At 47.3% G+C, this 23,630-nt stretch overlaps 1 protein-coding gene across 1 annotated transcript in view; it reads left to right on the forward strand.

The window, feature by feature from the left end:
• Window positions 1–23,630, forward strand: part of tnksa (tankyrase, TRF1-interacting ankyrin-related ADP-ribose polymerase a) — a 107,301-nt gene that overhangs the window by 48,341 nt on the left and 35,330 nt on the right. Inside the window, exons 6-8 of the mRNA XM_062553923.1 lie at window positions 18,893–18,987; window positions 19,772–19,838; window positions 22,233–22,419. Of these exons, the coding sequence (XP_062409907.1) occupies window positions 18,893–18,987; window positions 19,772–19,838; window positions 22,233–22,419 (349 nt within the window). The remainder of the gene's footprint in view (window positions 1–18,892; window positions 18,988–19,771; window positions 19,839–22,232; window positions 22,420–23,630) is intronic.

Genomic DNA, 23,630 nt, shown 5'->3' on the forward strand with positions numbered 1-23,630 from the left:
GTTTGCTGCCTTACAAGTGAGAAAGGCAAAGTTTGGCCACAACAAAGATTAGTTTAGACTGCAACGTCTAGACTAGAGATGCACCGATCGATCGGCCGCCGATTGGAATCGGCCGATTTTCACGTGATCGGCCACGACCGGCGACCGGCCGGTCAGTCTGAGACATGCCGATTTTATGCCGGTCAAATGCACTCGCACGTACTTGTAACAACATCACACTCACAGCTGAGTTTGCAAAGTTTGATGAAGCTAGGCCAACAGTCAGGGCTAGATAAAGCGCTAATGCTGAGTTTTTCTATGCAGCGAACGCTGTGCTTTGCCATATTGCGTGGAATTTACTATACTAAGCTGTCACTTCAGGTTACAGCGCTCATCAAAGCCCGTCCTTGCCGCTAATTGCGTGCCCACAGCTGAACCACAAGCGCTATCAATAAGCAGCGACGTAGCACGGCAGGAATAAACATAGTTTTGCTTCGGTTTGCCAACTTATCATGTATTCTTTCACACTACTACAACAACTAAGTCCGATTTACACATTTAGAGGTTTATTTCATTACCTTTTGTCTGATCACGCCTGTATATTTCTTCTAAATTCGCCAAAAGTTCTTCTAATTCTAACGTGTCATAAACTACCGCGACCGTGATACAAAACATATCATGCGTGGTGTCGTTGGAAAGCTCCTGCATGACGTTATGCCATCCAAATATGGACACTTCCTTAGTATCCGCAAGCAATCGCGAAAGTTGAAAGAAGAGTGTGGACTGAGAATGTAAAGTCATTTGCTGTGTTTCAAGGCTTCTCAAAATTATTTTTTTTTGTTGTCATTTCCCAACATCTCAGCCTATGTAGCACTAACTTCAGTTATCAGTATTCTGAAGATATTTACAGTTGGATATTGCATATGGATGTGAGAAGAAAAGAAATAGTGTTCCTAGTGCATTTCTACATGTGTGAAATGAATGTCCCACACTTGGATTACTGCAGCTGAAGAAGACTTGAAGAAGAATCTGTCTATTCACATTTTTCTACCAGCCATTGATAGAAAATACATGTTGTATTAAAAAATATATAGGCTAGAAAATAACTCTTTGTTTGTGCTGTAAAGTGGTTAGAAGAAATTAAATCGGAATCGGCTAAAATCGGTATCGGCCGGTCAAACTCAATGAAAAATCGGAAATCGGAATCGGCCAAAAACTTGCAATCGGTGCATCTCTAGTCTAGACCGTGGGCATAGCCAAACTGGTATCGCTCTAAAAGGAAAGCGTTGTACATACACATTTTGTGACCACACACACACACACACACACACAGTCACACACAGTCACACACACACACACACACACACACACACACACACCATACACCATACACTCTTTTACAAGATGATGAGGACATGAATAATTGTGTCCAATCCCCCATGAAAGTAGGATCCTTCTCTTAACAGATGACTTAAAGGTGTCTCTCCACTGCACCGTGTTTCCTTCCGATGAATACATCAGTGAACTGTAGAAGCCACCTTTTTTTTTTCATCCATCCCTCTGTCCGTCCGTCCGTCCAGTCCAGTTAATCCCTGAGCCTGCAGGAAATTATGACCCCCTCCGGGTATCTTTATTACCAGTTTCCAGCCCTCTGAGCTGTAATACATTGAAATCTGACACCCGCTCCTGGAAGGGACTGATCCCTGTTAAACGTCAAGGCGTCTCTCAGGGCCCCGAGGAGTTGACAGAGAGAGAAAAGGAGAGGTTGTAACCATTAAGAGGATTTCCAGGGGTGGGGTGGGGGGGGGGGGAGGGGGAGGGATGAATGGGGCAAAAAAAAGGATTGACATGTCAACTTAAAAAAGGGTGTTGTTTGCCAAAGCCAGGGAAAAGGGGCTTACAGCAGGTGACAGTGTCTAGGCTCACAAGGGAAGCATCTCAGATTGGCTCCTATCGATCCAGCCCAGCGCCCGCTCTCAGGCTTTCTGTGTGTGTGTGTGGGTGTGTGTGTGTGTGTGTGTGTGTGTGTGTGTGCACTGCGTGTCTCTCGCACACAGAAGCGTGTGGCGTCTCAACCATTGGTACTAGGTCACCCTGCTGTTTGTCATGGTTAGCACTGATTAATGGGGAGGGCTGAGCATAAGCCTAATGAATAAGCAGCAGCAAGCATGTCATTTCAGAGCGAGTCAAAGGATTTGTCCACTTTTAGCTGACAGCGGGTTGCTCCAATGGTTACTAAATATATGTGTATGTATATATTAGGGCTGTTGAGCTAGTAACCGATTTAATCACAATTTATTGCATGAAATTATATAGTTAATTGCAATTTATTGCAGAAAGTATTAAATGTTCTAATCTGTTGAAATGTTACACCAATGAAAGGTTATTTTACACATCAACATTGCTGATGATTCATTAAGGTTGAATTAGGCTACTTAAATTAAAATTGGACTAAAAACTGATTGTTTGCATTCATGTAAATGTTGGCTAAAAGATGAGAATGAGATGTTTTCAATGAAGGCTGACATATATTGACCATAATAGAGACATTACAGAATATGATTTTGCATGAATAGTGCATAGAGAAAACACATAATGTGATTTCACATTATGTTCTTTTTAAAATAGTGGACAGACTTTTGCATTAGGCCTATGTGCAAAATATGATTTTAGGAGTTACAGTAGCCTTGACCTTATCTGCTGAAGTGTCCCCAATTAAGCGTAAATAGATTGGTTATTACTAGTTGTATAGGATACTAATCGTGAGACTGCACATGAATCTAAACTTGTGTCTCTGTCACAGTTTTGTATGGGCATTCAGGAGGCCAGAGAGATGTCGGACATCTTGATTTGTCAGCACAACGTAAGGATTCGCATGTAGTGAGGCTCTGTTACATTAACAGTCCGTTGAGTTTGTGTGTAATAATTGTTGTGCTTGGCTGTGCTCAGCGTTCCTCTCCGCAACTCAACTCTTGCCATCGCTGTGCAGCCTAACTGCAAGCGGCTTTGCGTTTGAGTTTAATTGAGCTCCATGAGGGACTCGATGATGACGACTGCAATCATAATCAACGCACCGTGAGGCCGGCTCCCGCTAGAGAAGGCTGTCGTACGCATCACATCCTCATCAGCGCCTCGACTCGTTATTCTGCCCCCTCCGTTCGCTTTTAATAAGAATCCACTCCAACTACCGTGTCCCTGTGCGCTGCTGACGAGCTTGCCTGAATGACTAGCGTGAATTTTGGTTATGTTCTGTATTTACACCAAAGTCGAGGGAATCTAAAGTGCCTGCAGTGTGTGTCTGAGTGTGCCAAAAGTTTAGCATGTAGTTTTCTGCATTGTGAAAATGACTTTAACTTACTACTTGGAGGTCTTGCTGTAGCATTTGTTTCTAGCATAGTTGCTTGCTCTAACTTGCAGACGTGCAACTTTCCCTGGTGGTGTGCCTTTTTATTGAAAGACTTCACAGTTCTGCCCACCACTGGCTTAAAGTTCAGTTCAGCCCTGGCTGGCTTGTCATTGTGACACCCACTCGCGCGACAGACGCATGCTGACACGGAGGGCTAGAGGAGGGGGCAGCCATAACCCTGATGTGATTTCCCCCTACACACACACACACACACACACACACACACACACACACACACCCCACCACCCCCCAGACTAGAAGCTGCCACTCTGGTTCTCCGCGGCCAACAGCTCTGTCATTAGAGGCAGACTTCACCCGGGGGACGGGTCTGACTCGCCGGAGCATCCCAGGCCAGATGCCAGCACCTCAGCCGGTCTGATCCAGCGCTCGACATCCCCCTGCTCTGCTCTGCTCCGCTCTTTCTGCTGAAGGGAGATGAAAGGACGGACTTGTTCAAAGTAACAGTGTTTGGAGTCTTTACGGTTTCTAATAGCCATTTTTTTTAAGCTGTTAGATTTGGCAAGATCCCCAATTTCAGTTTGATGGGATGTGGCCATCTGATGAAGAGATAGAATCAGCTGTCATCTTGGTTTGCCTCCCGCCGCTACTGCAACCTCTGGGGAATGTAGAAATAGCATTTACAGCTGTTGTGTCCCCAAATATGTGACAAAATGCATCAGTTATCAGCTTGCTGTATTTTAGTTGCTTTAGTTGCTTTGCTGTTCTACTGTGCTGACATGCAGATATTTCACTTTTTGGGGGTAATAGGTTATCTGCTGAATTGTACGGCGTTACCACTGTTGGAGATAATTTGACCAGTAACTTAAGGTTTCAGTTTGTCTTTCCCCAACTCTGCTGTCCTGCTGCCTTTGTCCTCGGATCTGTCTGATGTGAAAAGATAAGAATTCTAGTCGGTCTTGCTAGTTGGCTTGTGTTTCTTCCAACCAAGATCCCACCCCAGACAGTCACTGTAGGGTAATAGTCACTTTTTCGAGAAGTTTGAGAAAGCCCCACTTTCAGCAGACTGAAGGAAAAAAGTGCTGGCTTTTTTATTCTGGTCATTAAGACCATGTCACCCTTGCAGAACCCTCGCTGTGGGAGGAAGTATGGCACCCAGAGTCTCACTAATTGGCAAAAGGAAGACGACTTTAGAACTTGGTGCCTCCATCATGGACTTTTATTTGGTTTCAGGCAAGCCCTCGACCTCTAACCTGAAGTGTTATTGGAAGTGTAAGGCAAGATGTGGGATGCCTGATTTGGCTGATTTCTCATGAACTCACACTTTCTCTTTGTCTCTCTTTCTCTTTCTCTCTCTCTCTTTCTCTCTCTCACACACACTCACACACAGTCTCTTTAGGAGGATAAGGCAGCCTGTGTTTTGTACAGCTAGTCAGGGAAGATGGAGTGGGTCTTGGGTTATATTATTGCAGAAGATTCCCCCAGCACTCTTGTTGTTGTCTCCTTTTTTGTTGTTGTCGTGAGGGCCGATTTGGGCTATTTTCAGCCCCTTCGTGATTTGCAGCATCTTTGTGTGCTGCGTAATTGCAGCTGTGTGTGTTTACCCCACAGCTGTGTCTTAGCCTGGGTAATTGCGTTTTATAGTGCTCTCAGCGGAAGAGAACCTACCTGGCCTCTTGCAGGCCAGTGTGCTGTGGTTGACATTTTCTCTCTGTGTGTGTGTGTGTGTTTGTGTGTGCCTGTACATTTGTAGGCTAGGGGAGTTGCTGCATCTTTATTGAATAGTCCATTCCGTGCCCATTTATGCCATGTCCAAGGGCTGATAACACAGGGACTGCGGGAGCCATAAAATAAGCCCGGAGAAGCGACGACTAAGCAATTGTGTCTCGCTCCAGTGTGTATATCAACTCTGGTCGGCTGAAGACCCCTCGGCTGCTCCTTTTACCTTTTCATCTCGCCCGTCTCCCCGTCTGATTAGGAAATAGTGGCCAGTAAATGGGCTTTACCGTGCACTACGTGTTTATGTTGTAAATCCCTCAGTGGCCAGTTCTGGGTGCCAGTCTTCCAGTCTCGCATGTTACAAACCCCATCAGCACACATGTCAGCATTACTAGGGCAGACAGTTGCAGAGAAATAGACAGAGAGAGAGAGAGAGAGAGACAAAGATAGACAGACAAAGAGAGAGATAGACAAAGAGAGAGAGAGAGAGATACTTTGAGAGAGATTGAGGGAGAGAATTTGAGAGAGATGGAGGAAAAAAGATAGAGAGAGAGAGAGAGGGAGAGATGGAAAAAGAGCCATATGTCAGTTGTGATGGCTCAGCAGGGATTCACCGTGGCCCATTGTTTACGGTTGCAGGAACATGGCGTCCCTGCCCGCCTGTCTTTGTGCAGCAGGGCTCTTTGATATCATGGCTGGAGACCGAGTGTGCTCAAGGCCCACTCTCCTGCTGGGCGCTAATTAACCAGACAGGCATCCATGCTCGCCATCCTCTCCTGCTCTCTCCCGTTGTAAGTCTTTCTAGTGCTTTTTCTGTTGTTCTTGTACACTTCCCCCCCCCCCCCCCCCCTTAGCTGTCTCTCTCTTGTCTCGCTCCCTCCCCCTCCCTTCCCCTCCCCTCCACTCCCACCTTCTCTCTGTTTACTGTTCTCTTTCTCTATATTTCGCTCAGAAAGAGAGCAGGAGCTTCTCTCGGTAATAATTTAGTTCCGGTATTTTCTGGAATGACTTTCATGCTCCTAGCCTCTGCTGTTGTGGTCGCACCTTCAAATGATGTGCTCCTTCTGCCTATAATTGTATATTTGCTTCACATACAATTGCCCCTGATAGACCAGTGTGAATGTAGGGGTGAAGTAGAAATCAAATTAAACCTCTTACCCAGTCTCCAGAGAGTATTTGCAGCCTGTAGTTTATTCTGATGAAAAGAAAACACTCTCGAAAGCAAACGCCATTATAGCTTCTGATTTGCCCTGATATATACAGTAACTTATTATCAATTTTGAATAAGCTCAATCTGTGGGGACGATAATCTTCCTCAATTAATACCATACGTTAACACGAAAACAAGGAAGCAATGGTACACAGAAGATGCTGTCTACTTACAGCTTTATCTGTTACCCCACCCAAAGTTCCCTCTCCAACGCAGTGCCACCTTTCTTGTAGCAGCAGTGCCACTCCTGGCTGTGACCCCAGCGTTACCCTGGTGCTTTCAGACGGCCAGCTATTGAGCTGTAATTGAGGAAGCCTATTGAGCCTCAGTCCATCAGCTGCAGCTCCATTTGGCTAGTCCATATCAGCGGAGTGGCCTGGAGGTCTCTTGAGTGCAGGACACGAGCACACCAGGGGTTGTTATTGCCGTGGTAATGATGCCCTGTGAGCCTGTGACACTCCTACACATTTTCCAGGAGCTACTCGATGCACCTTTATATGTGTAAATATGTAACTACCTGTGATTATATGCCAAAGACGCAATATGAATTAGGGTACTATATAAGTACTGTTCACTGCAGAAAAAGAAAATCCAGCCAAGCGTAAGACCAAAAAATCTATCTGATATTGTTTGTAGTATGAAGAGACTAACCCAGTGCTATCTTGAAAGATCATTTTGACTTCATTTGAGAAGACTTTGACCTATTACGTACTAGCAGACAAATTTGCTTGTATTTGGGACAAATTTGTGTAACACACTGGCAGACAAATTTGCTTGTTTTCAGGATGTCAAACTCTTCTTAAATTATGTCCAATGATTTCACAAGAAAGCACTAGGTATGTCCCCTTATACTGAAAATAACAACAACTAGATTTTTAAAAATCTTTATTCAAAGTTTTTGCAGTGTAATCATGTTATGTAAAAATAAAAAGTGTTATTTAATTTAATGACGACAAAGAAACACACTACTTATGTGGGATATTTTACTGCGATTTTAGTACTGCACCGTGGCACGCATCAAATCATAATGTGCTCTCCAGCCGAGCCCTGCTCCCTCCCTCTGCCAGCGAGTATACTTTTTTCTGCAAGTATACTTTTCCCATATTGCGTTTGCCTTCGTGTTGTTGTATTCCTATCACTTTTTGTCACTCCAGTGGTGCGTTAGAGTATAAATCCTCCCGGCCGACACATTGCCTGTCTCCAGCCTCTCCCCTGGGAAATAATTTAAGGGAACTTCGCCCTTGACTGCTCTAATCTTGTGTTCTCCATTTGTCATAAAATTTCAGCTTACAGGTGCATTATTCTGTGTATATAATGTAATACTTTTTTCTCCCTCCCAATGGCGGCCATTTTTCATCAGGAGCTGTTGGCAGTCGTGCCAGTCTTTTAGCTCCGTGAGTCCAAGGCCCTGCGTTAAAGTCGAGTTCTTCCTCAGAGACCGGTCCAAAATAAATAGTAATTTCCCAGGATATAGATTTATTGGTAATCAGAGATGTTGGCAAACCTTTGCAAGCAAAATGTCAAGTTTTTAATTTCAGCTTTTCCGGGTTCGATTCATTGTGAGGATTTTTTTCTTCTTCTAATCATTATTTGAGGAGGGATACCATCTAAGCCTCCAAAGAAACAAGAACAAAAAACAACAGAAAAACCAATCACAGGATGGCATTTGGGTTTGTCCTACAGCAGGATGCCCCTCTCCAGGATCACTGCCTCTGTGCGCAGTGTGCTTTCGTGGCCATATATTTTCCAGACAGCTCGGTGGTTATCAGGACAGTGTGTTGAAGAGGCGTCCCTGGAGGATGGCGTGTTCGCTGGACCGCTCTGCCACCGAACACCCGTCCTCCACACACCCACCCAGCGACCAACCAGCCCCTTTCACTCCTGAAGGCACTCTGTATGCAAGCTGGCACTGGCACAGGCAGCGTCAGCACGTGAGTAAGCAGGCACGTGGCACGACACCCACCTACACCTCGGCCCCCCACACATAGGCCCCCCCCTCTCTTGCCTCCCCTTGCTTATCGAAGGACGGGCGACACCTGTCCTCGTACCCACTCACATTAGCATTAAGCGTTTTAGTCATGTAGCTGCCACTTTTGTCTAAACTCTGAAGGCATGCAGTTTTTAGCTGGGCTTGCACTACCTGGGGAATGAAACGTGCTCTCTTGATGTACCTAACGTTTTTTTTTGTTTTAACTGACGACCGACAGTAGCACGATGTGTCCCGTTTGTGCAGAATTGCCAGGCGAAATGGTGCATTCAGATAAAAGGAGAGTGATGGTAAAGCCTGCACTGCAGACTTGCTAACGGGTCGGGAGTGCTGAAGGCTAGAAGAGAGCTACTAAGGAGACCACAGGATTATAGAAATAATGTTTGTGTTGGATGGAAATAATATTTGATCATCAGACTGCAGTAAAAGGGACACTTCTGAAACTTTGGTCAATGGTGAACGTGTGTGTGTGTGTGTGTGTGTGTGTGTGTGTGTTCATGTTTGTCCTCTCTCTAGTACAGTACATCGTCCTGATTTATGCTCTAGGATAGCTCGGTCTCTACATGGGGTGGATGATGGTTTATTCATAATGAGATGGGTGATTAGGCCTCTACCCATTCAGTCGTAATGGTCAGCCCTGTGGAGCCTCTTCATATCCCAGTGAGACAGAGATCCCCCTCGTTATCCGCAGTCTCTTCCGCATCACCCTGGGAAGCCCCATCATCTCTCTCTCTCTCTTTCTCTTTTTCTCTCTCTCTCTCTCTCTCTCTCTCTCTCTCTCTTTCTCTGGTCTCACCCTCCTGCTCTCTTGCTCTCTCCCTTCATCTTTCTCATCTTTTCTTCCTTTCCCTTCATCTGCGTTGTGTATTTCGCATTCTCTCTTGGTCTCCGTCCCGCCTCATCTCCTTGGGACCAACTCGTCTTTGTCACCACCGGCAAGAGGCCGTGATGAGGTGCTTAACTCCTCGTGCGGCGGGCATGCCCTGATGCCTGTGACCAGAACGGTCATTTGCAACCATTAGCCAACCAGCCTGGGCATGACGAGGACCTCAGAAGGTGGCAAAGGCCATTGTCTCTCTCGCATGGCAGAGAAAACGTTACCCTGGTGGAGCTCGTAGCAGCGCCCAGCCTCTCACCCCCTCCGTAGATGAAGCCTCTCTCCCTCCCTCCTCTCCTCTCCTCTCCTGCCCTCCTGCCTGCACCACCATCATTGTCCCCATCATTACCATGAGGGTCCTGTGCCAGGATCCAATTACGGCTGCAGGGCGGGCAGCGTATGTCTCTGGTGTGTTCCTGTCGGAAATAAGACATTCTTCAGGCTGTAAGAGAGTGTGGGGTGGGAAAGGGTAGGGGTGGAGGTGGAGGTGGGGTGGGGGGAGAGATAGTCGGAGAGACAGGAATTTGGCCGTGCTGGTCATCCAGCGGAGGAGAATGCGGTCATTACTCCCCCTCTGTGAAAGCAGATTGGCGAGCAGGACCAGGGAGCATCAGAGTGTGGAATGACTTCTTTAAGAACGATGGTTGAGGCCAGAGCGCTCTTATCCTCAAACGGCTGCCAAAGCGCTGGCTATTTTAGGCGGTTGGAAAAACCACCGAAGGCAAGTCGGATGTTTTGCGTCAGTGCGTTTCGAAACGGTGGAGGGGCCCGCGGAGTGTGTGTGTGTGGTGCACCTCTCTCCAATGCGGAGAGCACTCGTTGCCAATACATCACCTGATGGTGGTCTCCCACTCCCTCCACTCAGCGGAACCTCCTCCTACGGTTAGCCAAACTTTCGAATGACTCATTTTTCACAGCAGCTGCTGCCCTGTCTGTATTACCTCCACTTTATTTTTCATCTCAAGTAGCTGTGTTAAAAGTTACGGGGGATTGCTCAAGTTGGTCATTTTCTCGCCACAGTACTTCTAACACAATACACACATTCACTTCTTTGTAACCTGGTTGTTCTTCGTCAACAGATTGTATTTGTACACTGGAGGCGTTTCAGTAGGTGCCTGTTAAAAACTTCATTGGTGCGGGTCACCATACTTTTCTATGATTTTTATTGTCATCTCACTGGCACAACAGTAGTTTTACATTGGAGAGAGAAGTATTGCACATTTGGCTTGCTATTTCAAACTTCCGAGCGTGTGTGTGTGTGTGTGTGTGTGTACATCTGTGTGCGGAAGATGAAGAGCAACAGAGCCCAGGACATTATTAACCCAACCCACTGGAGAGCGCGATCATGACAGCTTCCGCTGGTGCCGGGGAGAGACTAATCACCACCCCCCACCTCACGCCCGAAAACCGCTCCCATCAGTCACAGCCGCCTCGTCTCTCTCAGCGCCACTGACCTTCCCAGTCCATCCATCTTCGTTTTTTTACTCCCATCATGCCTCTCTGGTGTGCGAGAGCGTATACACTTCCTCCCTCCTCGGATTGCACAGCTAGAAGAGTGTATTCCGTCTTTTTTCTGTTGGACAGCGCAGTTCAGGCAGTTTAAGAGGTTGCTTCTCGGAAGCAATTTGTTTCCCCCGTTCACCTGGACTGTGACCTCGTAAACTTTGCCCTTTTTTCCACCCGTGGCTTGCTGGTGTGTGTGCGCGCGCGCACACATCTTTAACAAGCCCGTCTGTTCAGCCCGTTGGAACGAGATCAAACACACCTGACAGAGTGCAGTTACAAGGCTACAAAACGTTCTCACCTACACCCTCTTCACTCCCTCACACACACACACACACACACACACTCACACATACCTGCACACACATACCTACCTACCTCACTTTTTTTCTTTTTTGGTCCATAATATAGCCTCTGTGCGTTTTCCCCCCATCTTTTAATATTCATTAACAAGCCAACCTTTGTGCTGCGGATCAATAGGGATGCCTCTGAACGTTGCTTTTGGCAGCTGCTCAGAAAGTGCGCACTTGCCTGACATGCTCATGAGCTTTAGCCCTTAGCGGGTGATGCGCAGCGGCACCAGAGGATGGTGTGGGAAGGGAGGTTGGAGGCAGATGAAGGGCCTGCAGAGGTTTAGCTTGGCATCGTCCCTCTGTTTTGCATCCAGACACAGACTGGGATGACTGCCTGGGTATGCCCCTTTACACTCTCTCTCTCTCTTTCTCTCTTTCTCTCTCTCTCTTTCTTTTTCTTTCCTTCTTTCTTTCCTTCTCTCCCTCCCTCTCTCTCTCTCTTTCCTTGCTGGAAGTTGTAACAAATTGCCTGCAGTGTTCCTTCTTTTTTTTTTCTGTCCCAGGCACCGATGAGTGCAAGTAAAAAACCCAGCGCCGGTTTTCTGAAGCCCACTTACCGTAAATCAATCGTACCCCCACCCCCAAACACCCACCCACCCGTCCTCTCCTCCACCCCCTCCTTTCTTTTTCCTTCTTTGCAACTCTCACATTAACATATGATGGACTTTTTTCATTTGTCAGAATTCTGGCAGAATTAGATTATGGAGCTGCGTTCGGCAGCCTGTGTATGATCCATTTTGAAAATTTGAGAGTCTTCTGCCTGCAGCTGCGTCTCTCTCTGTCTCTCCCACTCAGAAGCCGGGCAGGGTTTTTACTGTGGCCGTGATGATAAGGAGGAGGAGGAGGAGGAGGGGGGGATCAATGATAGACTCCTCAGTGCATTGCTATCTGTGCAAAGCAGAACAAAAGCCCTAAATAATTATAGAAAATGAGCAGAAGATGAAAGTCGAGCGCAGTTGTAAATTGCGGCGGTTGTCATGAATATGTTCCGTACCGAGTGTTGTGAAAAGTACAGCGATGCATGCTTCCATTTGGCGTTGTGGTGCGGACTGAACAGATTCAATGGGCGACCCGTTGCAGAATCCGAAGACGTCTGTCACTTAAACATACAAAATCCACTCGAATTGTCGAGTGAAGATTGAATGTAGTGTAGGTCGTCTGTAAAGTTACTTTGGTACCCTGGTTAAAATTGGCTTCCTTAAATTGTCCATTAAAAATGCTGTCCACGATTCTGGCAGAAGGTTGTTATTTGAGCTTAACAGCCAATCAAATTACAACCCACCCCTCCCTACTCCTGAAGCAATATGTGGATTGGCAGGAATTGTTTATGGCTCGGTCCAAGCAACTGCTGTTTTCCTTTTAGAGAGCCAGGAATGCGTTTGGCCACTAAAGCATTTGAGCACACATGGTGAACAGACAGCTAGTGGACCGTGAGGAGCAATCTGCTGAATTTGACACCCAAGTGCATTGGTATACATTTCCAGACTGTACCTTTAAATCCTCCGAATACAACCAGGCTGATATCCTGTCATTCTGGATGCTGCACAGACACGGTGGTGGATAGAATGAGTCCCCTGTAATATATGAAAAGTGCTCCTCACTCCTCATCCGTAATTGCAGCACTTCAAAAAGACGGCGGATTCAAGGCCTTGCCGTCAGCTTTTCGCTTCTCCGAACTACACCCGAGAGATGCGGACCAGTCCCCGGTGTGAGTTTAGAAATAGCTTCCAGGAGTGCAGGTGGTTGGCTCGCCTTCCATCTATACATCAGCTCCCCCAGGAGCCTAAGCCATCTTTATGAAGCTACTGACACACCGTAAACAGCATCATAGGATAATGAGCCCGTGGTGGTGGGTGGTGGTGGTGGTGATGGGTGGTGTTGGGTGGGGTGGAGTGGAGCAGAGCAGGGAGAAGAAGCAGACTGCCGCTACCGTAGATCTGACTCTTTCCAATGAGATGTCAGCCCGCGCCGGAGAAGCCCTAATGTGTTATTGATCCGATCCGGTCCGTTCCGTCTGCGGCGCGCACCTAGTATGTTCACTTGTCTCCTGCTTAGCGAGTTTGCCCACTCCCGGTGTTCACTCCCGAGTGCTCGGAAGTGAAGAGGGGGCAAACTTGGGTGCAAAGTCACCCCTGAGTCTACCTGTCTTCCTACTGTCCTGTGGGGGAAGACTTACTGTAAGGTGCTCCTCAGCACTCCTCCCCCCACCCCCACCCTCTCTTCCTACCGCTTAACACTTAGAGTGCTGTGGGGTATTCATGCTAGTTATAGCATGTGTGGCTGCCATGGCAACAGCTTTTAGCAAGCAGTCACTGTTGGCATGGTTACAAGTCACAATGTCCAATAAGTGAAGCGAAGGAAACAGGGAAACGGGGACATTGTGTGTGTGTGTGTGTGTGTGTGTGTGTGTGCGTGTGTGCACGTGCCCGTGCTCACTGAAAAAATATAATGTGTTGATGAGAGATATGCAGCTGAGGCTTTTGCTTCCCCTGAAGCGCTCTCTCTCTCTCTCTCTCTCTCTCTCTCTCTCTCTCTCTCTCTCTGTCCTCTCTCCCTCCCTCTCTTTTTTCTCTTCCTATTCCCCTAGCTCGCTCCCTGTTAGGACAAGGAGCTTGTTAATTACCACCAAAGCTGGGCAGCCTCGCTTTACACGGCTTAAAAACAGCCATCCGCTGTCAGATATGGGGTCTTTGTTTCATCTATCCATCCATCTATCCATCCAGCAGCGATTCCCCTCTTCACTGGAGGAATTGTCTTAACGACACTTCAATTTAGAAGTGAAGTCCACAGCAAGACACCAGAACAGATTAAATCAAAAGGAACCGCTGAAGTGTATCACGAATACCCCTGGTGTAATGGGGTGTGTATGTGTGTCTTGTGTGTGTGATTGTGTGTCTCTCTGTGTGTGTGTGCGCGTGTCTGTCTGTGTGTGTGTGTGTCTGTCTGAAGCAGAGACAGACAGATATAAAGAGAGATTTTGAGTGCTTTTGTTCTTCAGCATTTGCCTTGATAAATACCCAGTAGTGCATATGTACTGCTGGGTCACCATAATGGAACAGTCATGGCTTACAAATGCTTCTTTGCATCCTGTATCCACCCAACTTGTGCTCACTGATTTGTGAGTTATAGTTTGACATGTTTGTGTTCTCTTAACTGCAGATGACAGAAGCACACACACACACACACACACACATACACAGATATAAACATACACACACACATACACGCAACCACACACACACACACACTTGCCACATTTCCAAACACACACCTACTCACAACACACACACACACACACACACGTACAACATTTGTTCAAACCTGCTCCTGCTCTCTGGACTGACTCACTGCCATGGCCCCAGGGGCGTCGGGGGAAAGGCCGTCCTGCCACATCCGTTTACAGCATCCACCCACCACCCACCACACACACACACACACACACACACACACACACACACACACACACACACACACACACACACACACACACACACACACCAATCGTACGAGCGCCATGCCATCAGCTCCCACTGGTCTCAGCGGGCACAGAAAAGCTGCTCTGCTTCACCTCTGTGTGGCTCGCCACATCAGCTCACTCGCTCGCTCTGTGAACGCCGCCACAGCCTGATAAGAGAGAGAGAGAGAGAGAAATGCATTTAGAACAGCCATACTGCTCCCCATGGACCGGCTCGAATAACATTTTCCTTGCGTCCCTTACCCCCCCTGATGCACAGGCACGCTGTAATCCAGAGCCGTATGGATTTTTGTTTGCTCTTTCATCTCAGTGGTTGAGCAACAAGGCCAGACGGAGGCTGATGGACAAGGGTGCAACCCCTCTCGTCAATATGGGCCCGAAAATATGAGATTTTTTGGAAAACATTTTAGTTTTTTTTTTTTTTTTTTTTTTTTAGGGCTGCTTGTCTCTTGTGAGTCACAAATAGTTTTTTCTGTCAAAATAATGGCTGTTTTTGTAGTAAGTCTCTGGGTAATGAAGGACTTATTTCTCGAGTCAAACTTTGGGGTTAAAAGGAAGCATTGTGTGTATGTGAGCTTGTGTTTATTTAATGGTGGGTAGTTTTGTCCGCTGCTTCTTGGAGATCCGGCATTGCCAGATTGGCAGTCGGAACCTAAGCGATGGCCACTATTGATGCATTAAAAACAATGTCGCCATGGTGATTCACACCGAATTTTATTATCTTCGCTGGCCTGCAAGATTCTCTGTACTCACACAGTGATGGAACAAACCAGCAATAACAAAACAGAATATTTTGGTAATATTAATATGCATGCTGCTGGCATCACAAAGACATAACACTGACAAATGTGATGTCTGAGAGGGAGAAAAAAAATGTTGTGTTTCCTGCTGTGCATGACATTAATATGCTCATTGATCTGTATGTGCTAGGTGCTTTTAACAAATGATCGTGCCACCATCTCAGTGTCGGATCATTTTTAAAGCAGGTGTTTGCAAACACTATCCCCATTGCTGTGAATTATTCCGTGGCCCAGTGGCAATGTGTGGCTGCTGCCGTTTTTTCCTTCTCATTTTCGTTTCTAATTCAAGGGATTAAAATGGATGAACTGTTTTAATTTTCTACCGTGAAATGTTCATGAAACGATACATAAATTGATAAACCTCTGTAGATATTGGAGATCTGTCTACTACACACACGCACACATTCACACATTCACACACTCACACACATCTCAGAGTTGTTATCTTAAACAGTAAGAAGACTTCTCAAGAGGCAGCTCTCTACCTAATGAGGTCTGTCTGTTGAGGTGCAACCACCTTAGCAGAGAATTAGAGAGTGGATGCACTGGTGTGTCCATCGTTCATCGTGCTCGCTAACAAGTTCTGACCATCTTGGGGGTGGGGGCTCTCCCTCTCTACCTTACTCAGAGGCTAGCTCCTTAGCTCCTCGTGTGAATAGGTGGAGTCGAGCAGGAAGTGAGTTCAGGCGTATCAACGCTTCCTTTCGCCGTAGGGGCTGCCAAACTGTCAAAAAGAGGACGATGAATGAACTCCCGGCCCCCCACATCCACACTCTGATTTCCTGTGACCGCTACTGTTAAGGCCGCCCATCAATCAGTGTCCAACAACAATGTTGTTGTTGTTTTTTGATAAACCTAACTTTCACTCATTGTCCACTATTAACAGTACATGAAATGTGCGATCGTACACTCTCATCTGATGTAAATGTGTGAATTAGAAATAAGTTGAACACTTGCTGCAATGACATGATGCTGTCATTATATCATTTTTTGTGTTTTTTGTTTTTGTATTTTCTTTTTGTGTTTCCTTTTTTGTTGTTATGTTTCATTTGTGATTCTGGCGACATTGCCTATCAGTCGACATCACAAAAAATGCTGGTAAGTTGGTTTTCAAATAACAAGCTGTTCGAGTGCTGCACTTTGTCATGTTATTATTCATTTTTTGTTAAGTTTTTTTTTTAAAATCCATTCAGTTCAACTCATTTTAACGTTTTGTTTTACTTTAATAGTTTGAGTGGTTTGATTCATCGATATGCTGGCTCTTAATCCTTTTTGCACATGATTGGACCTGGGCCTTTTTTTAAGTTGGTTTCTTTTTCACTTGGTTTTGGTCACATTTCATTCGCCCGCCCCCCTTGCCCGCGTTCCTCTGTATTTATTGTAATGTAAATGTAATGTATTGTACCGTATGCAGTGTAATGTATTGTTCCGCGGTTTGTGGCACGCTCTTCGGACCTTCCTTCGGAAGAGTTGATCGATGTTGCTTGCTGTCAAAGGGGGGGAGCTGATGGGAGATGTTCTCACCCCCCTCCTATCTGCCCACCTCAGCCCACCACCCCCCCACCCACCCCCTCGTCCGACCCCGCCTGCACCCGTGCTGCCCCCCCCCCCTCCACAACATGTCACCACCTCACAGCCTGAGTCACCCCCTCCTCCTTATTTATTATCTTCTTTCTCTCTTTATTTCTTTGTCATTATTTATAGGTTCTATAACATGCATGCCAGAACGAACGAGAGAGAAAGAGAGAGAAAGAAAGAGAGAGACAGAAAAAGCCTGTCTCTGCATTTTGTCGGCCTTGTCAGACAAAATAAATGTGTTGTTGCTACGTGTACTTCAGTTTATCCCCTCCGGATGAATAATTTACACATTTATCGTTTTTTTTTTTTTTTATCTCACTTCCGTTGGGTGAGAAGTATATGTGAGAAGTAAATCAGAAAGGAATAACAATGAAAACTTTAATGAATAGTGGCTGTCCCGAGGATTCTGTTAAATCAAAACATTATGCATCGACCAACCCCAGCCCCGCCAATGAAGAGGAAAGTAAAGTCCCCAAATACCCCCATTGCCCCGTCCTATATATTGACACCATATACAGTATATTGATAACATAGCTGGCATATTTCTTATCGTCTGCCTTACCAGCGAGCAGCCTGACTCTATTTCTGAACTTATAGCCTAGTTTGCGACTCGTTTAACGGCCCCATCTCTAAACCTGCCATCTGTTTTAATTTTGCTCATGAACATTAATTGTTTTAACACTCGGGAAGCTGCATTTTTTTTATTTATTTATTTTTGTTTAAGTTTTGCTGTGTGATTAATCAGTTTCTGGCGACTGTCTTTTGCTTTTATGATTTCATGATGGCATGATATGCTGTGGCTTCTAACCGGCTCTTCTCTTCCCGCCTCATGAGGGAGTTGAGTGAATGCAGAGATGCCGTGAGAAGAGAGGGATAAGAGAGAAGTGCAGGAAGAGAGAGGGCAGGAAAGGATAACGAGGAGAAAGACAGAGGAAGGGGAGAACCGGTGGGGAGGGGACCGCGACAGGCAGGCAGGAAAAGATGGAAGGGAGAACCCAGCAGGCCTGTGGAACATCTGCTCTCTCAGTCATCGTCTGCTCGGAAGACTCTCCATGTTCTTCCTGCCGCTGCCAAGGCTATCCAGCAGTGGCTCTAGACTTAAGCTTCGAAAAACCTACTGTGACTAAAGCCATCAATTACGAACCAATTCGTTTTTGTTTTCCCTTTTGATTGAGCATGAGTCAACCGTTTTAGTTTTCTTTCCCCCCCCCCTTGCTCTAATTGCTTTCAAAGGGGGCGAGAGGGTAATTTGTTTTAATCACTGGCCGGGACACTAAAATCCATACGGCTCCCCCGTTTTTACTTATTCAGACTCAGCACTTGCTATCAGGATTCCAGGAGAGGGGTAAAAAAAAAAAACACCTGGGGGGATTGGGGGCTTTCCAGCCTGTTCTCCTCTCTTTAATGATGCGTTGGGCTAGCCTGTAGCGGAGCTGCCTGTGGATGGATGATCTCCTGCGCCTGCGAGCCGATCTCCTGGGCTGTTAGCCGTTAATGGCCTGGGCTTTAGGTGCCGTTTTGGAGTGACAGCGCAGCAGACCCCTTCCTCTGCCTCAAGAGGTGTGCGAGTGGGTGGGTAGACGACAGGCCCGGGCCGGGCCGGGCCGGCTGGGTCTGTTATTCACACAGGAGATGGGTCAGGTGTGCTCCTCAGCGAGCACTGGTCAGCTATCTTAAATTAGTGTGAACAATTCCCCCCCCCCCCTACCCTTTTAAAGAGCGTGAAACCCCCTCGTCAGGCCTTAGTGTGAGTGTTAGCGGAGAAGACAGGGTTGGCTAACATGGCTGACGTGTTTGGGATGAGTGTGGAGCCACCTGCTGCGCGCGGTGCTCTCCGGCCCCTAGGGGGTGCTGTGGTGTTGGTGTGCTGTTTGGATTTGCAGTGTCCAGGCCGATTCTCATCACCGTTTCCTCTTTTTGTCCCCCTTTTCTCTTCTGTCCTTCCTCTCCTTCCCGTCTCCTTCTCCTTCTTTTTGCTCTGTCTTTCTCTCTCTCTCTTTTTCTCTCTCTCTTTGTCTCGTTCTCTCTCTCTCTCTCCTTCCTGCAGTCCACACCACTGCATCTAGCAGCTGGCTACAATCGCGTGAGGATAGTGCAGCTCCTTCTGCAGCACGGCGCAGACGTTCATGCCAAGGACAAAGGGTACGTCAAGTTTTTTTTTTCATACACTCTTTTTCTTTTTCTTTTCTTTTTCTTTTCCTCCTCATGATGTCTTCAGTCCTGTCCAATCATTTCCCCTCGCCTGCACTCTTTCACACATTCAACTAATGGGCTTCTCGTGGTGTGCTGTGTTGACACATAAGCACAGAATACACTTGGGGTCAGGATGAACTTTGAAGTGTGTGTGTGTGTGTGTGTGAGTGTGTGTGTGTGTGTGTGTGTGTGTGTGTGTGTGTGTGTGTGTGTGTGTGTGTGTGTGTGTGTGTGTGTGTGTGTGTGTGTGTGTGTGTGTGTGTGTGTGTGTGTGTGTGTGTGTGTGTGTGTGTGTGTGTGTGTGTGTGTGTGTGTGTGTGTGTGTGTGTGTGTGTGTGTGTGTGTGTGTGTGTGTGTGTGTGTGTGTGTGTGTGTTGGGGTCAGTAAGGAGGGCCTCCGGGGCAGGAAAGAGTATCGATTGAAGCGAGGGCCAGGCCAGGGAAGTGTGAAATGGTGTTCTCGGTCCAAACACAATGCTTTTCTTTCTCCGGCACCCTCACCTCTGCCCCTGTCCATCTCGCGCTCACACACACTCTCACTTTTTCTTTCTCTCCGTCACAATCACACCCCATTTGTATGTCCATCACGCTCTCTCTCTCTCTCTCTCTCTCTCCTTTTCTCCGTTGTAATACTCTCTCTCTCTTTCCACCCCTCACCCCCTCTGTTCTCTCTCTCTCTCTCTCTCTCTCTCTATATATCTCTCTCTTTATCTCTCTCTATCTCTGTCTTACAGTGGCCTCGTCCCTCTTCACAACGCCTGTTCCTATGGCCATTATGAGGTCACCGAGCTTCTGCTGAAGGTAAGACCCCCCCCGCCCGCCTCGCCCAAATCCTCCTCCTCCATCTCCTCCTCCTCCAGCCAGAGCCAAAACACTGTCAGAATCTCCCCCACTCGAGATGATGCCTCTCCACTCGGTCGGGGATTGCCTCGTTCCCATTCCTCACCCTCCACCCTCCTCGCCCCGACAGGCTTTTAGTAACGACTTATCATCGTTTCACCTCGCCCACCCCTTCCCTCATCCATCCCCTCTCGATATTCATCAAACAAATCGGCGTTGGCTTTAATGTGTGCCATCCTTTACCTGAACCTGAGCCCACACTGAAGGTGACTCGCGGCCATGAAAACAGAAATAAATTCTCTGCGTTTTTTGGGGGGAGGAAGTGATGGTGATTATGGTGGTGGTTAGAAGAGGGGAGGGGCTTTCAAGGAAAAACCTCACAAAAACACTGTGAGAAGGGTCACGGGCTTTGGCATGTTACAGAATCGTTCCAAACGAGTGCAGTGGCACAGGAAGTTTGCCTGCCTTTGATAAAAGCAGAGTGACCTTAACTAAGAATGTCCTCAGGTACACAGAAAACCTTGTGCAGTGCAAGGCCTTGAGATGTTCTCTGAAAGCCTCATTGAGGAGACAATAGCTACACTCCACAGGATTCCATTCTGTAGTAACTAAAGCTTCTTATATCTGTGCGGAAACTTCAACTGCTGACTACAACTATTGGTATAGACAGCTGCATTTAATAAGGATTTAAACGTATATCCATTATCCACTGACCCAAGGCTTTGAGTGCTAGCTTCTATAAAGCCGGCTACTGATGGCAGGTTAGCACTCATTGACGGGCTTTACTGGCAAATGTGTGTGTCAGTACTGCTTCTGCAGTCTTGGGGTCTGTCCTGCACTGACCAGTGTTAACAACTGGCTACCGGATCTCGAGTACTTACTGAAGCTTGAGTGGACAGGACAGGAGCTCAATTTTTTGAAGTGAAGCGGTAGTAGTCATGTTCAGTAGTCTGACGTTTGTGACGGCTTTAGAGGCTTCTCGGGTAGAGCTGTTGCAGCAGTGATGTCAAATGTCAGGTGTTTGTTTAGAACAACTTATGTAATGTTCTGCGCTTTGGTTTCTTACCAAGATGTTTGTGAATCACATTGCTAGCACTCACAAGAAAGTTCTCTCGCTTGTAGACACACTCACACATACACACACACACACACACACACACACACACACACACACTCACATATAAACACACGCTCAGCGTCTCGTTCACCTGCGAATGAAATGTTCCGGCATAAGATGTGATTATCTCTGGCTCTCAGTGCTTTTAAAGTGGAGCATCCAGCAGCTCCGGTTTCCTTCAGCTCCTTCAGCCTCCGCATCGATCCAACGCCTCAGTACCTCTCCAGCCTCAGCCCTGTCGGCATCCAGCAAAAATAACCCAACCGTGGTAACCGAGAAGAAAGGTTGGGGCAATAATGGCTCTCGGTGGCAGCCGTCTACATTTTTACGTAAGGGGCGGGTGGGGGGAGTTAATTTAAACCTAAAGCAAAAAAAAAATCTTCTTTTAAATCTTTTTTTTTGCGCGCACACACAGTGTGGATCTGGGCTCCCGAGACCTGGAGCATTATCTGAGCTCGGAAGTCTTTCATCTGACAGATTAGCGTCGCTGGGTTACGTAAGACATTAAACCAGCTGTGAACCTCGTGCCAACACCCAGCGCCCCGCTCCCCCCACCGAACCCCCGCTCCCCCCACCCCCGAACCCCACCATTAGATTTTGAGAGAGAAGAATGTCCTCTTCAAATCCTACTGTATCTGCAATGGCACAAAAATGAATACTATACACACACACACACGCACACATACACATTTATATACAAACACACACCCCTTACTTGTGCTATGAGTGGCTCTGGATAGAGACGTTTTCATAATGATTTAAATGGCGTTTAATGAGACCCTCCAGCTGGTGTGTTTCTGGTGTGCTCGTTTGTAGCCCTGGTCCAAGTCCGACTTCGGAGCCAGGGCCTAAATCACTCGCAGAGTTAGATGGCGTTAATTACATCTCCGCAGCGTGTCCGTCATTCCCCTGGCGGGAGGCGAGCGCTCTCATCGTCTCTGTTCGTGCCCTTGATTTATCTGTCGTGGGTGGAGCCAGGGGAACAAGGTTGGCCGGCGTGGTGGCTGAAGCATTGATGCCTGCTGTTTGTAATGTTTCATCGACACTCTGGCTCACCTGTTTGTTTTGTGTGTCTGTGTCTGCGTCTGTCTGTGTGTGTGTGTGTATGAGTGTGTCTCTGTATCTCTCTCTTCTGTCTCCTCTCTATCTATCTATCTATCTATCTATCTATGTATGTTTGTTTGTCTGTCTATGTCTTTTTGCGTGTGTGATGTGTGTGTTTGCGTGCGTGTTTGTAGCACGGCGCGTGTGTGAACGCCATGGACCTGTGGCAGTTCACGCCGCTGCACGAGGCGGCGTCCAAGAACCGCGTGGAGGTGTGCTCCCTGCTGCTGAGCCACGGGGCCGACCCCACGCTGGTCAACTGCCACGGGAAGAGCGCCGTCGACATGGCCCCCACCCCCGAGCTCAAGGAGAGGCTCACATGTGAGTCACACACACACACCTGTGGACAAAGACTTGACTGTTCGACTACTGTATCTGACTCTTTCCCTTGCTGATATACATGTACATACATAAATATTCACACAGACACACACACATACTAGACACAGACACAGACACACACACACACACACACGCACAAATGCTCACGACAGGACATTTCTGAACATTTCCTGATTTGTTTATATATTTTTTCGGTCGTTGTACAATTTGTGGCGCTGTCAGAAAAACGCTTCCGAATCTCCCCCAAACCCGCGCGTCTGGAGCAGCATATCGAAATGTCAACGCGGAGAGGTAAAAAGGTGGAGACGCCGCTGACATTTTAAAAGCAACACTGTTTCCCCAAACGGCGCCCATCCACTGTGACTAAAGTGGAGTGCGCCGGAGGCCGCTGGTAAACTTTTTGAAGGACTCGTCTGATGGGAGTGATGTGACATGTGCGTAAATATGAAGCGGCCGACTCTCTGGCTCCGGCTCCGGTGTCGACTCCGGCTCCCATCAGTATGCACGGCCAGCACCGCGCACGGAGAGAGAGGGAGAGAGAGAGAGAGAGCCGCGAGGGCTGCCTGTAGCTCATCACCGAGTCGACACGTCTCTGATGAAGGGCTTAAACGCCATCTCTCTCTCTCCCTCGCTTTTTCTCTCTCCCTCTCTCATCCTCATTCTTTTCTCTCTCTCTCTCTCTCTGTCCCTCTCTCCCTCTCTTTCTCTCTTCTTTCTCCCTCACCATCACTCTTTTTCTCTCTCTCTCCCTCTCCCTCTCTTCCTCTCTCCCTCTCTCTCCCTCTCTTCCTCTCTCCCTCTCTCTCCCTCTCTTTCCCTCTCTTCCTCTCTCTCACCCTCACTTTTTCCCTCCACCTCACTCTGTCTTTGTCTCTTTCTCCATCTCTCATTCCTCTGTCATTCGCTTTCTTTATCTCTAGCTTTTTCAAGTGAAAGACACTGGCTTCTTTCGGAGCTGTGTGTTTCTTCTCGTTTTTTATCATCTCTCCGTCTCCTTCCATCTCTCTCTTTTTTGGTCTCACTTCATCTGGAAGTCTCTCTCATATGCCCCCCCCCCTCTCTTTTCTGTCTCTTCCTCTCACTCATGGCTCTGAGTGGCCTCTACTAAGTCTGTCACATTCTGTCAGACATGGGGGGGGCAGCAGATTATTGTGTGACTCGGTGTGTCTGAGAGAGACTGTGTGTGTGTG

The sequence above is a fragment of the Sardina pilchardus genome, chromosome 14 (assembly GCF_963854185.1).
Source record: "Sardina pilchardus chromosome 14, fSarPil1.1, whole genome shotgun sequence".
Taxonomy (NCBI): Eukaryota; Metazoa; Chordata; class Actinopteri; order Clupeiformes; family Clupeidae; genus Sardina; species Sardina pilchardus.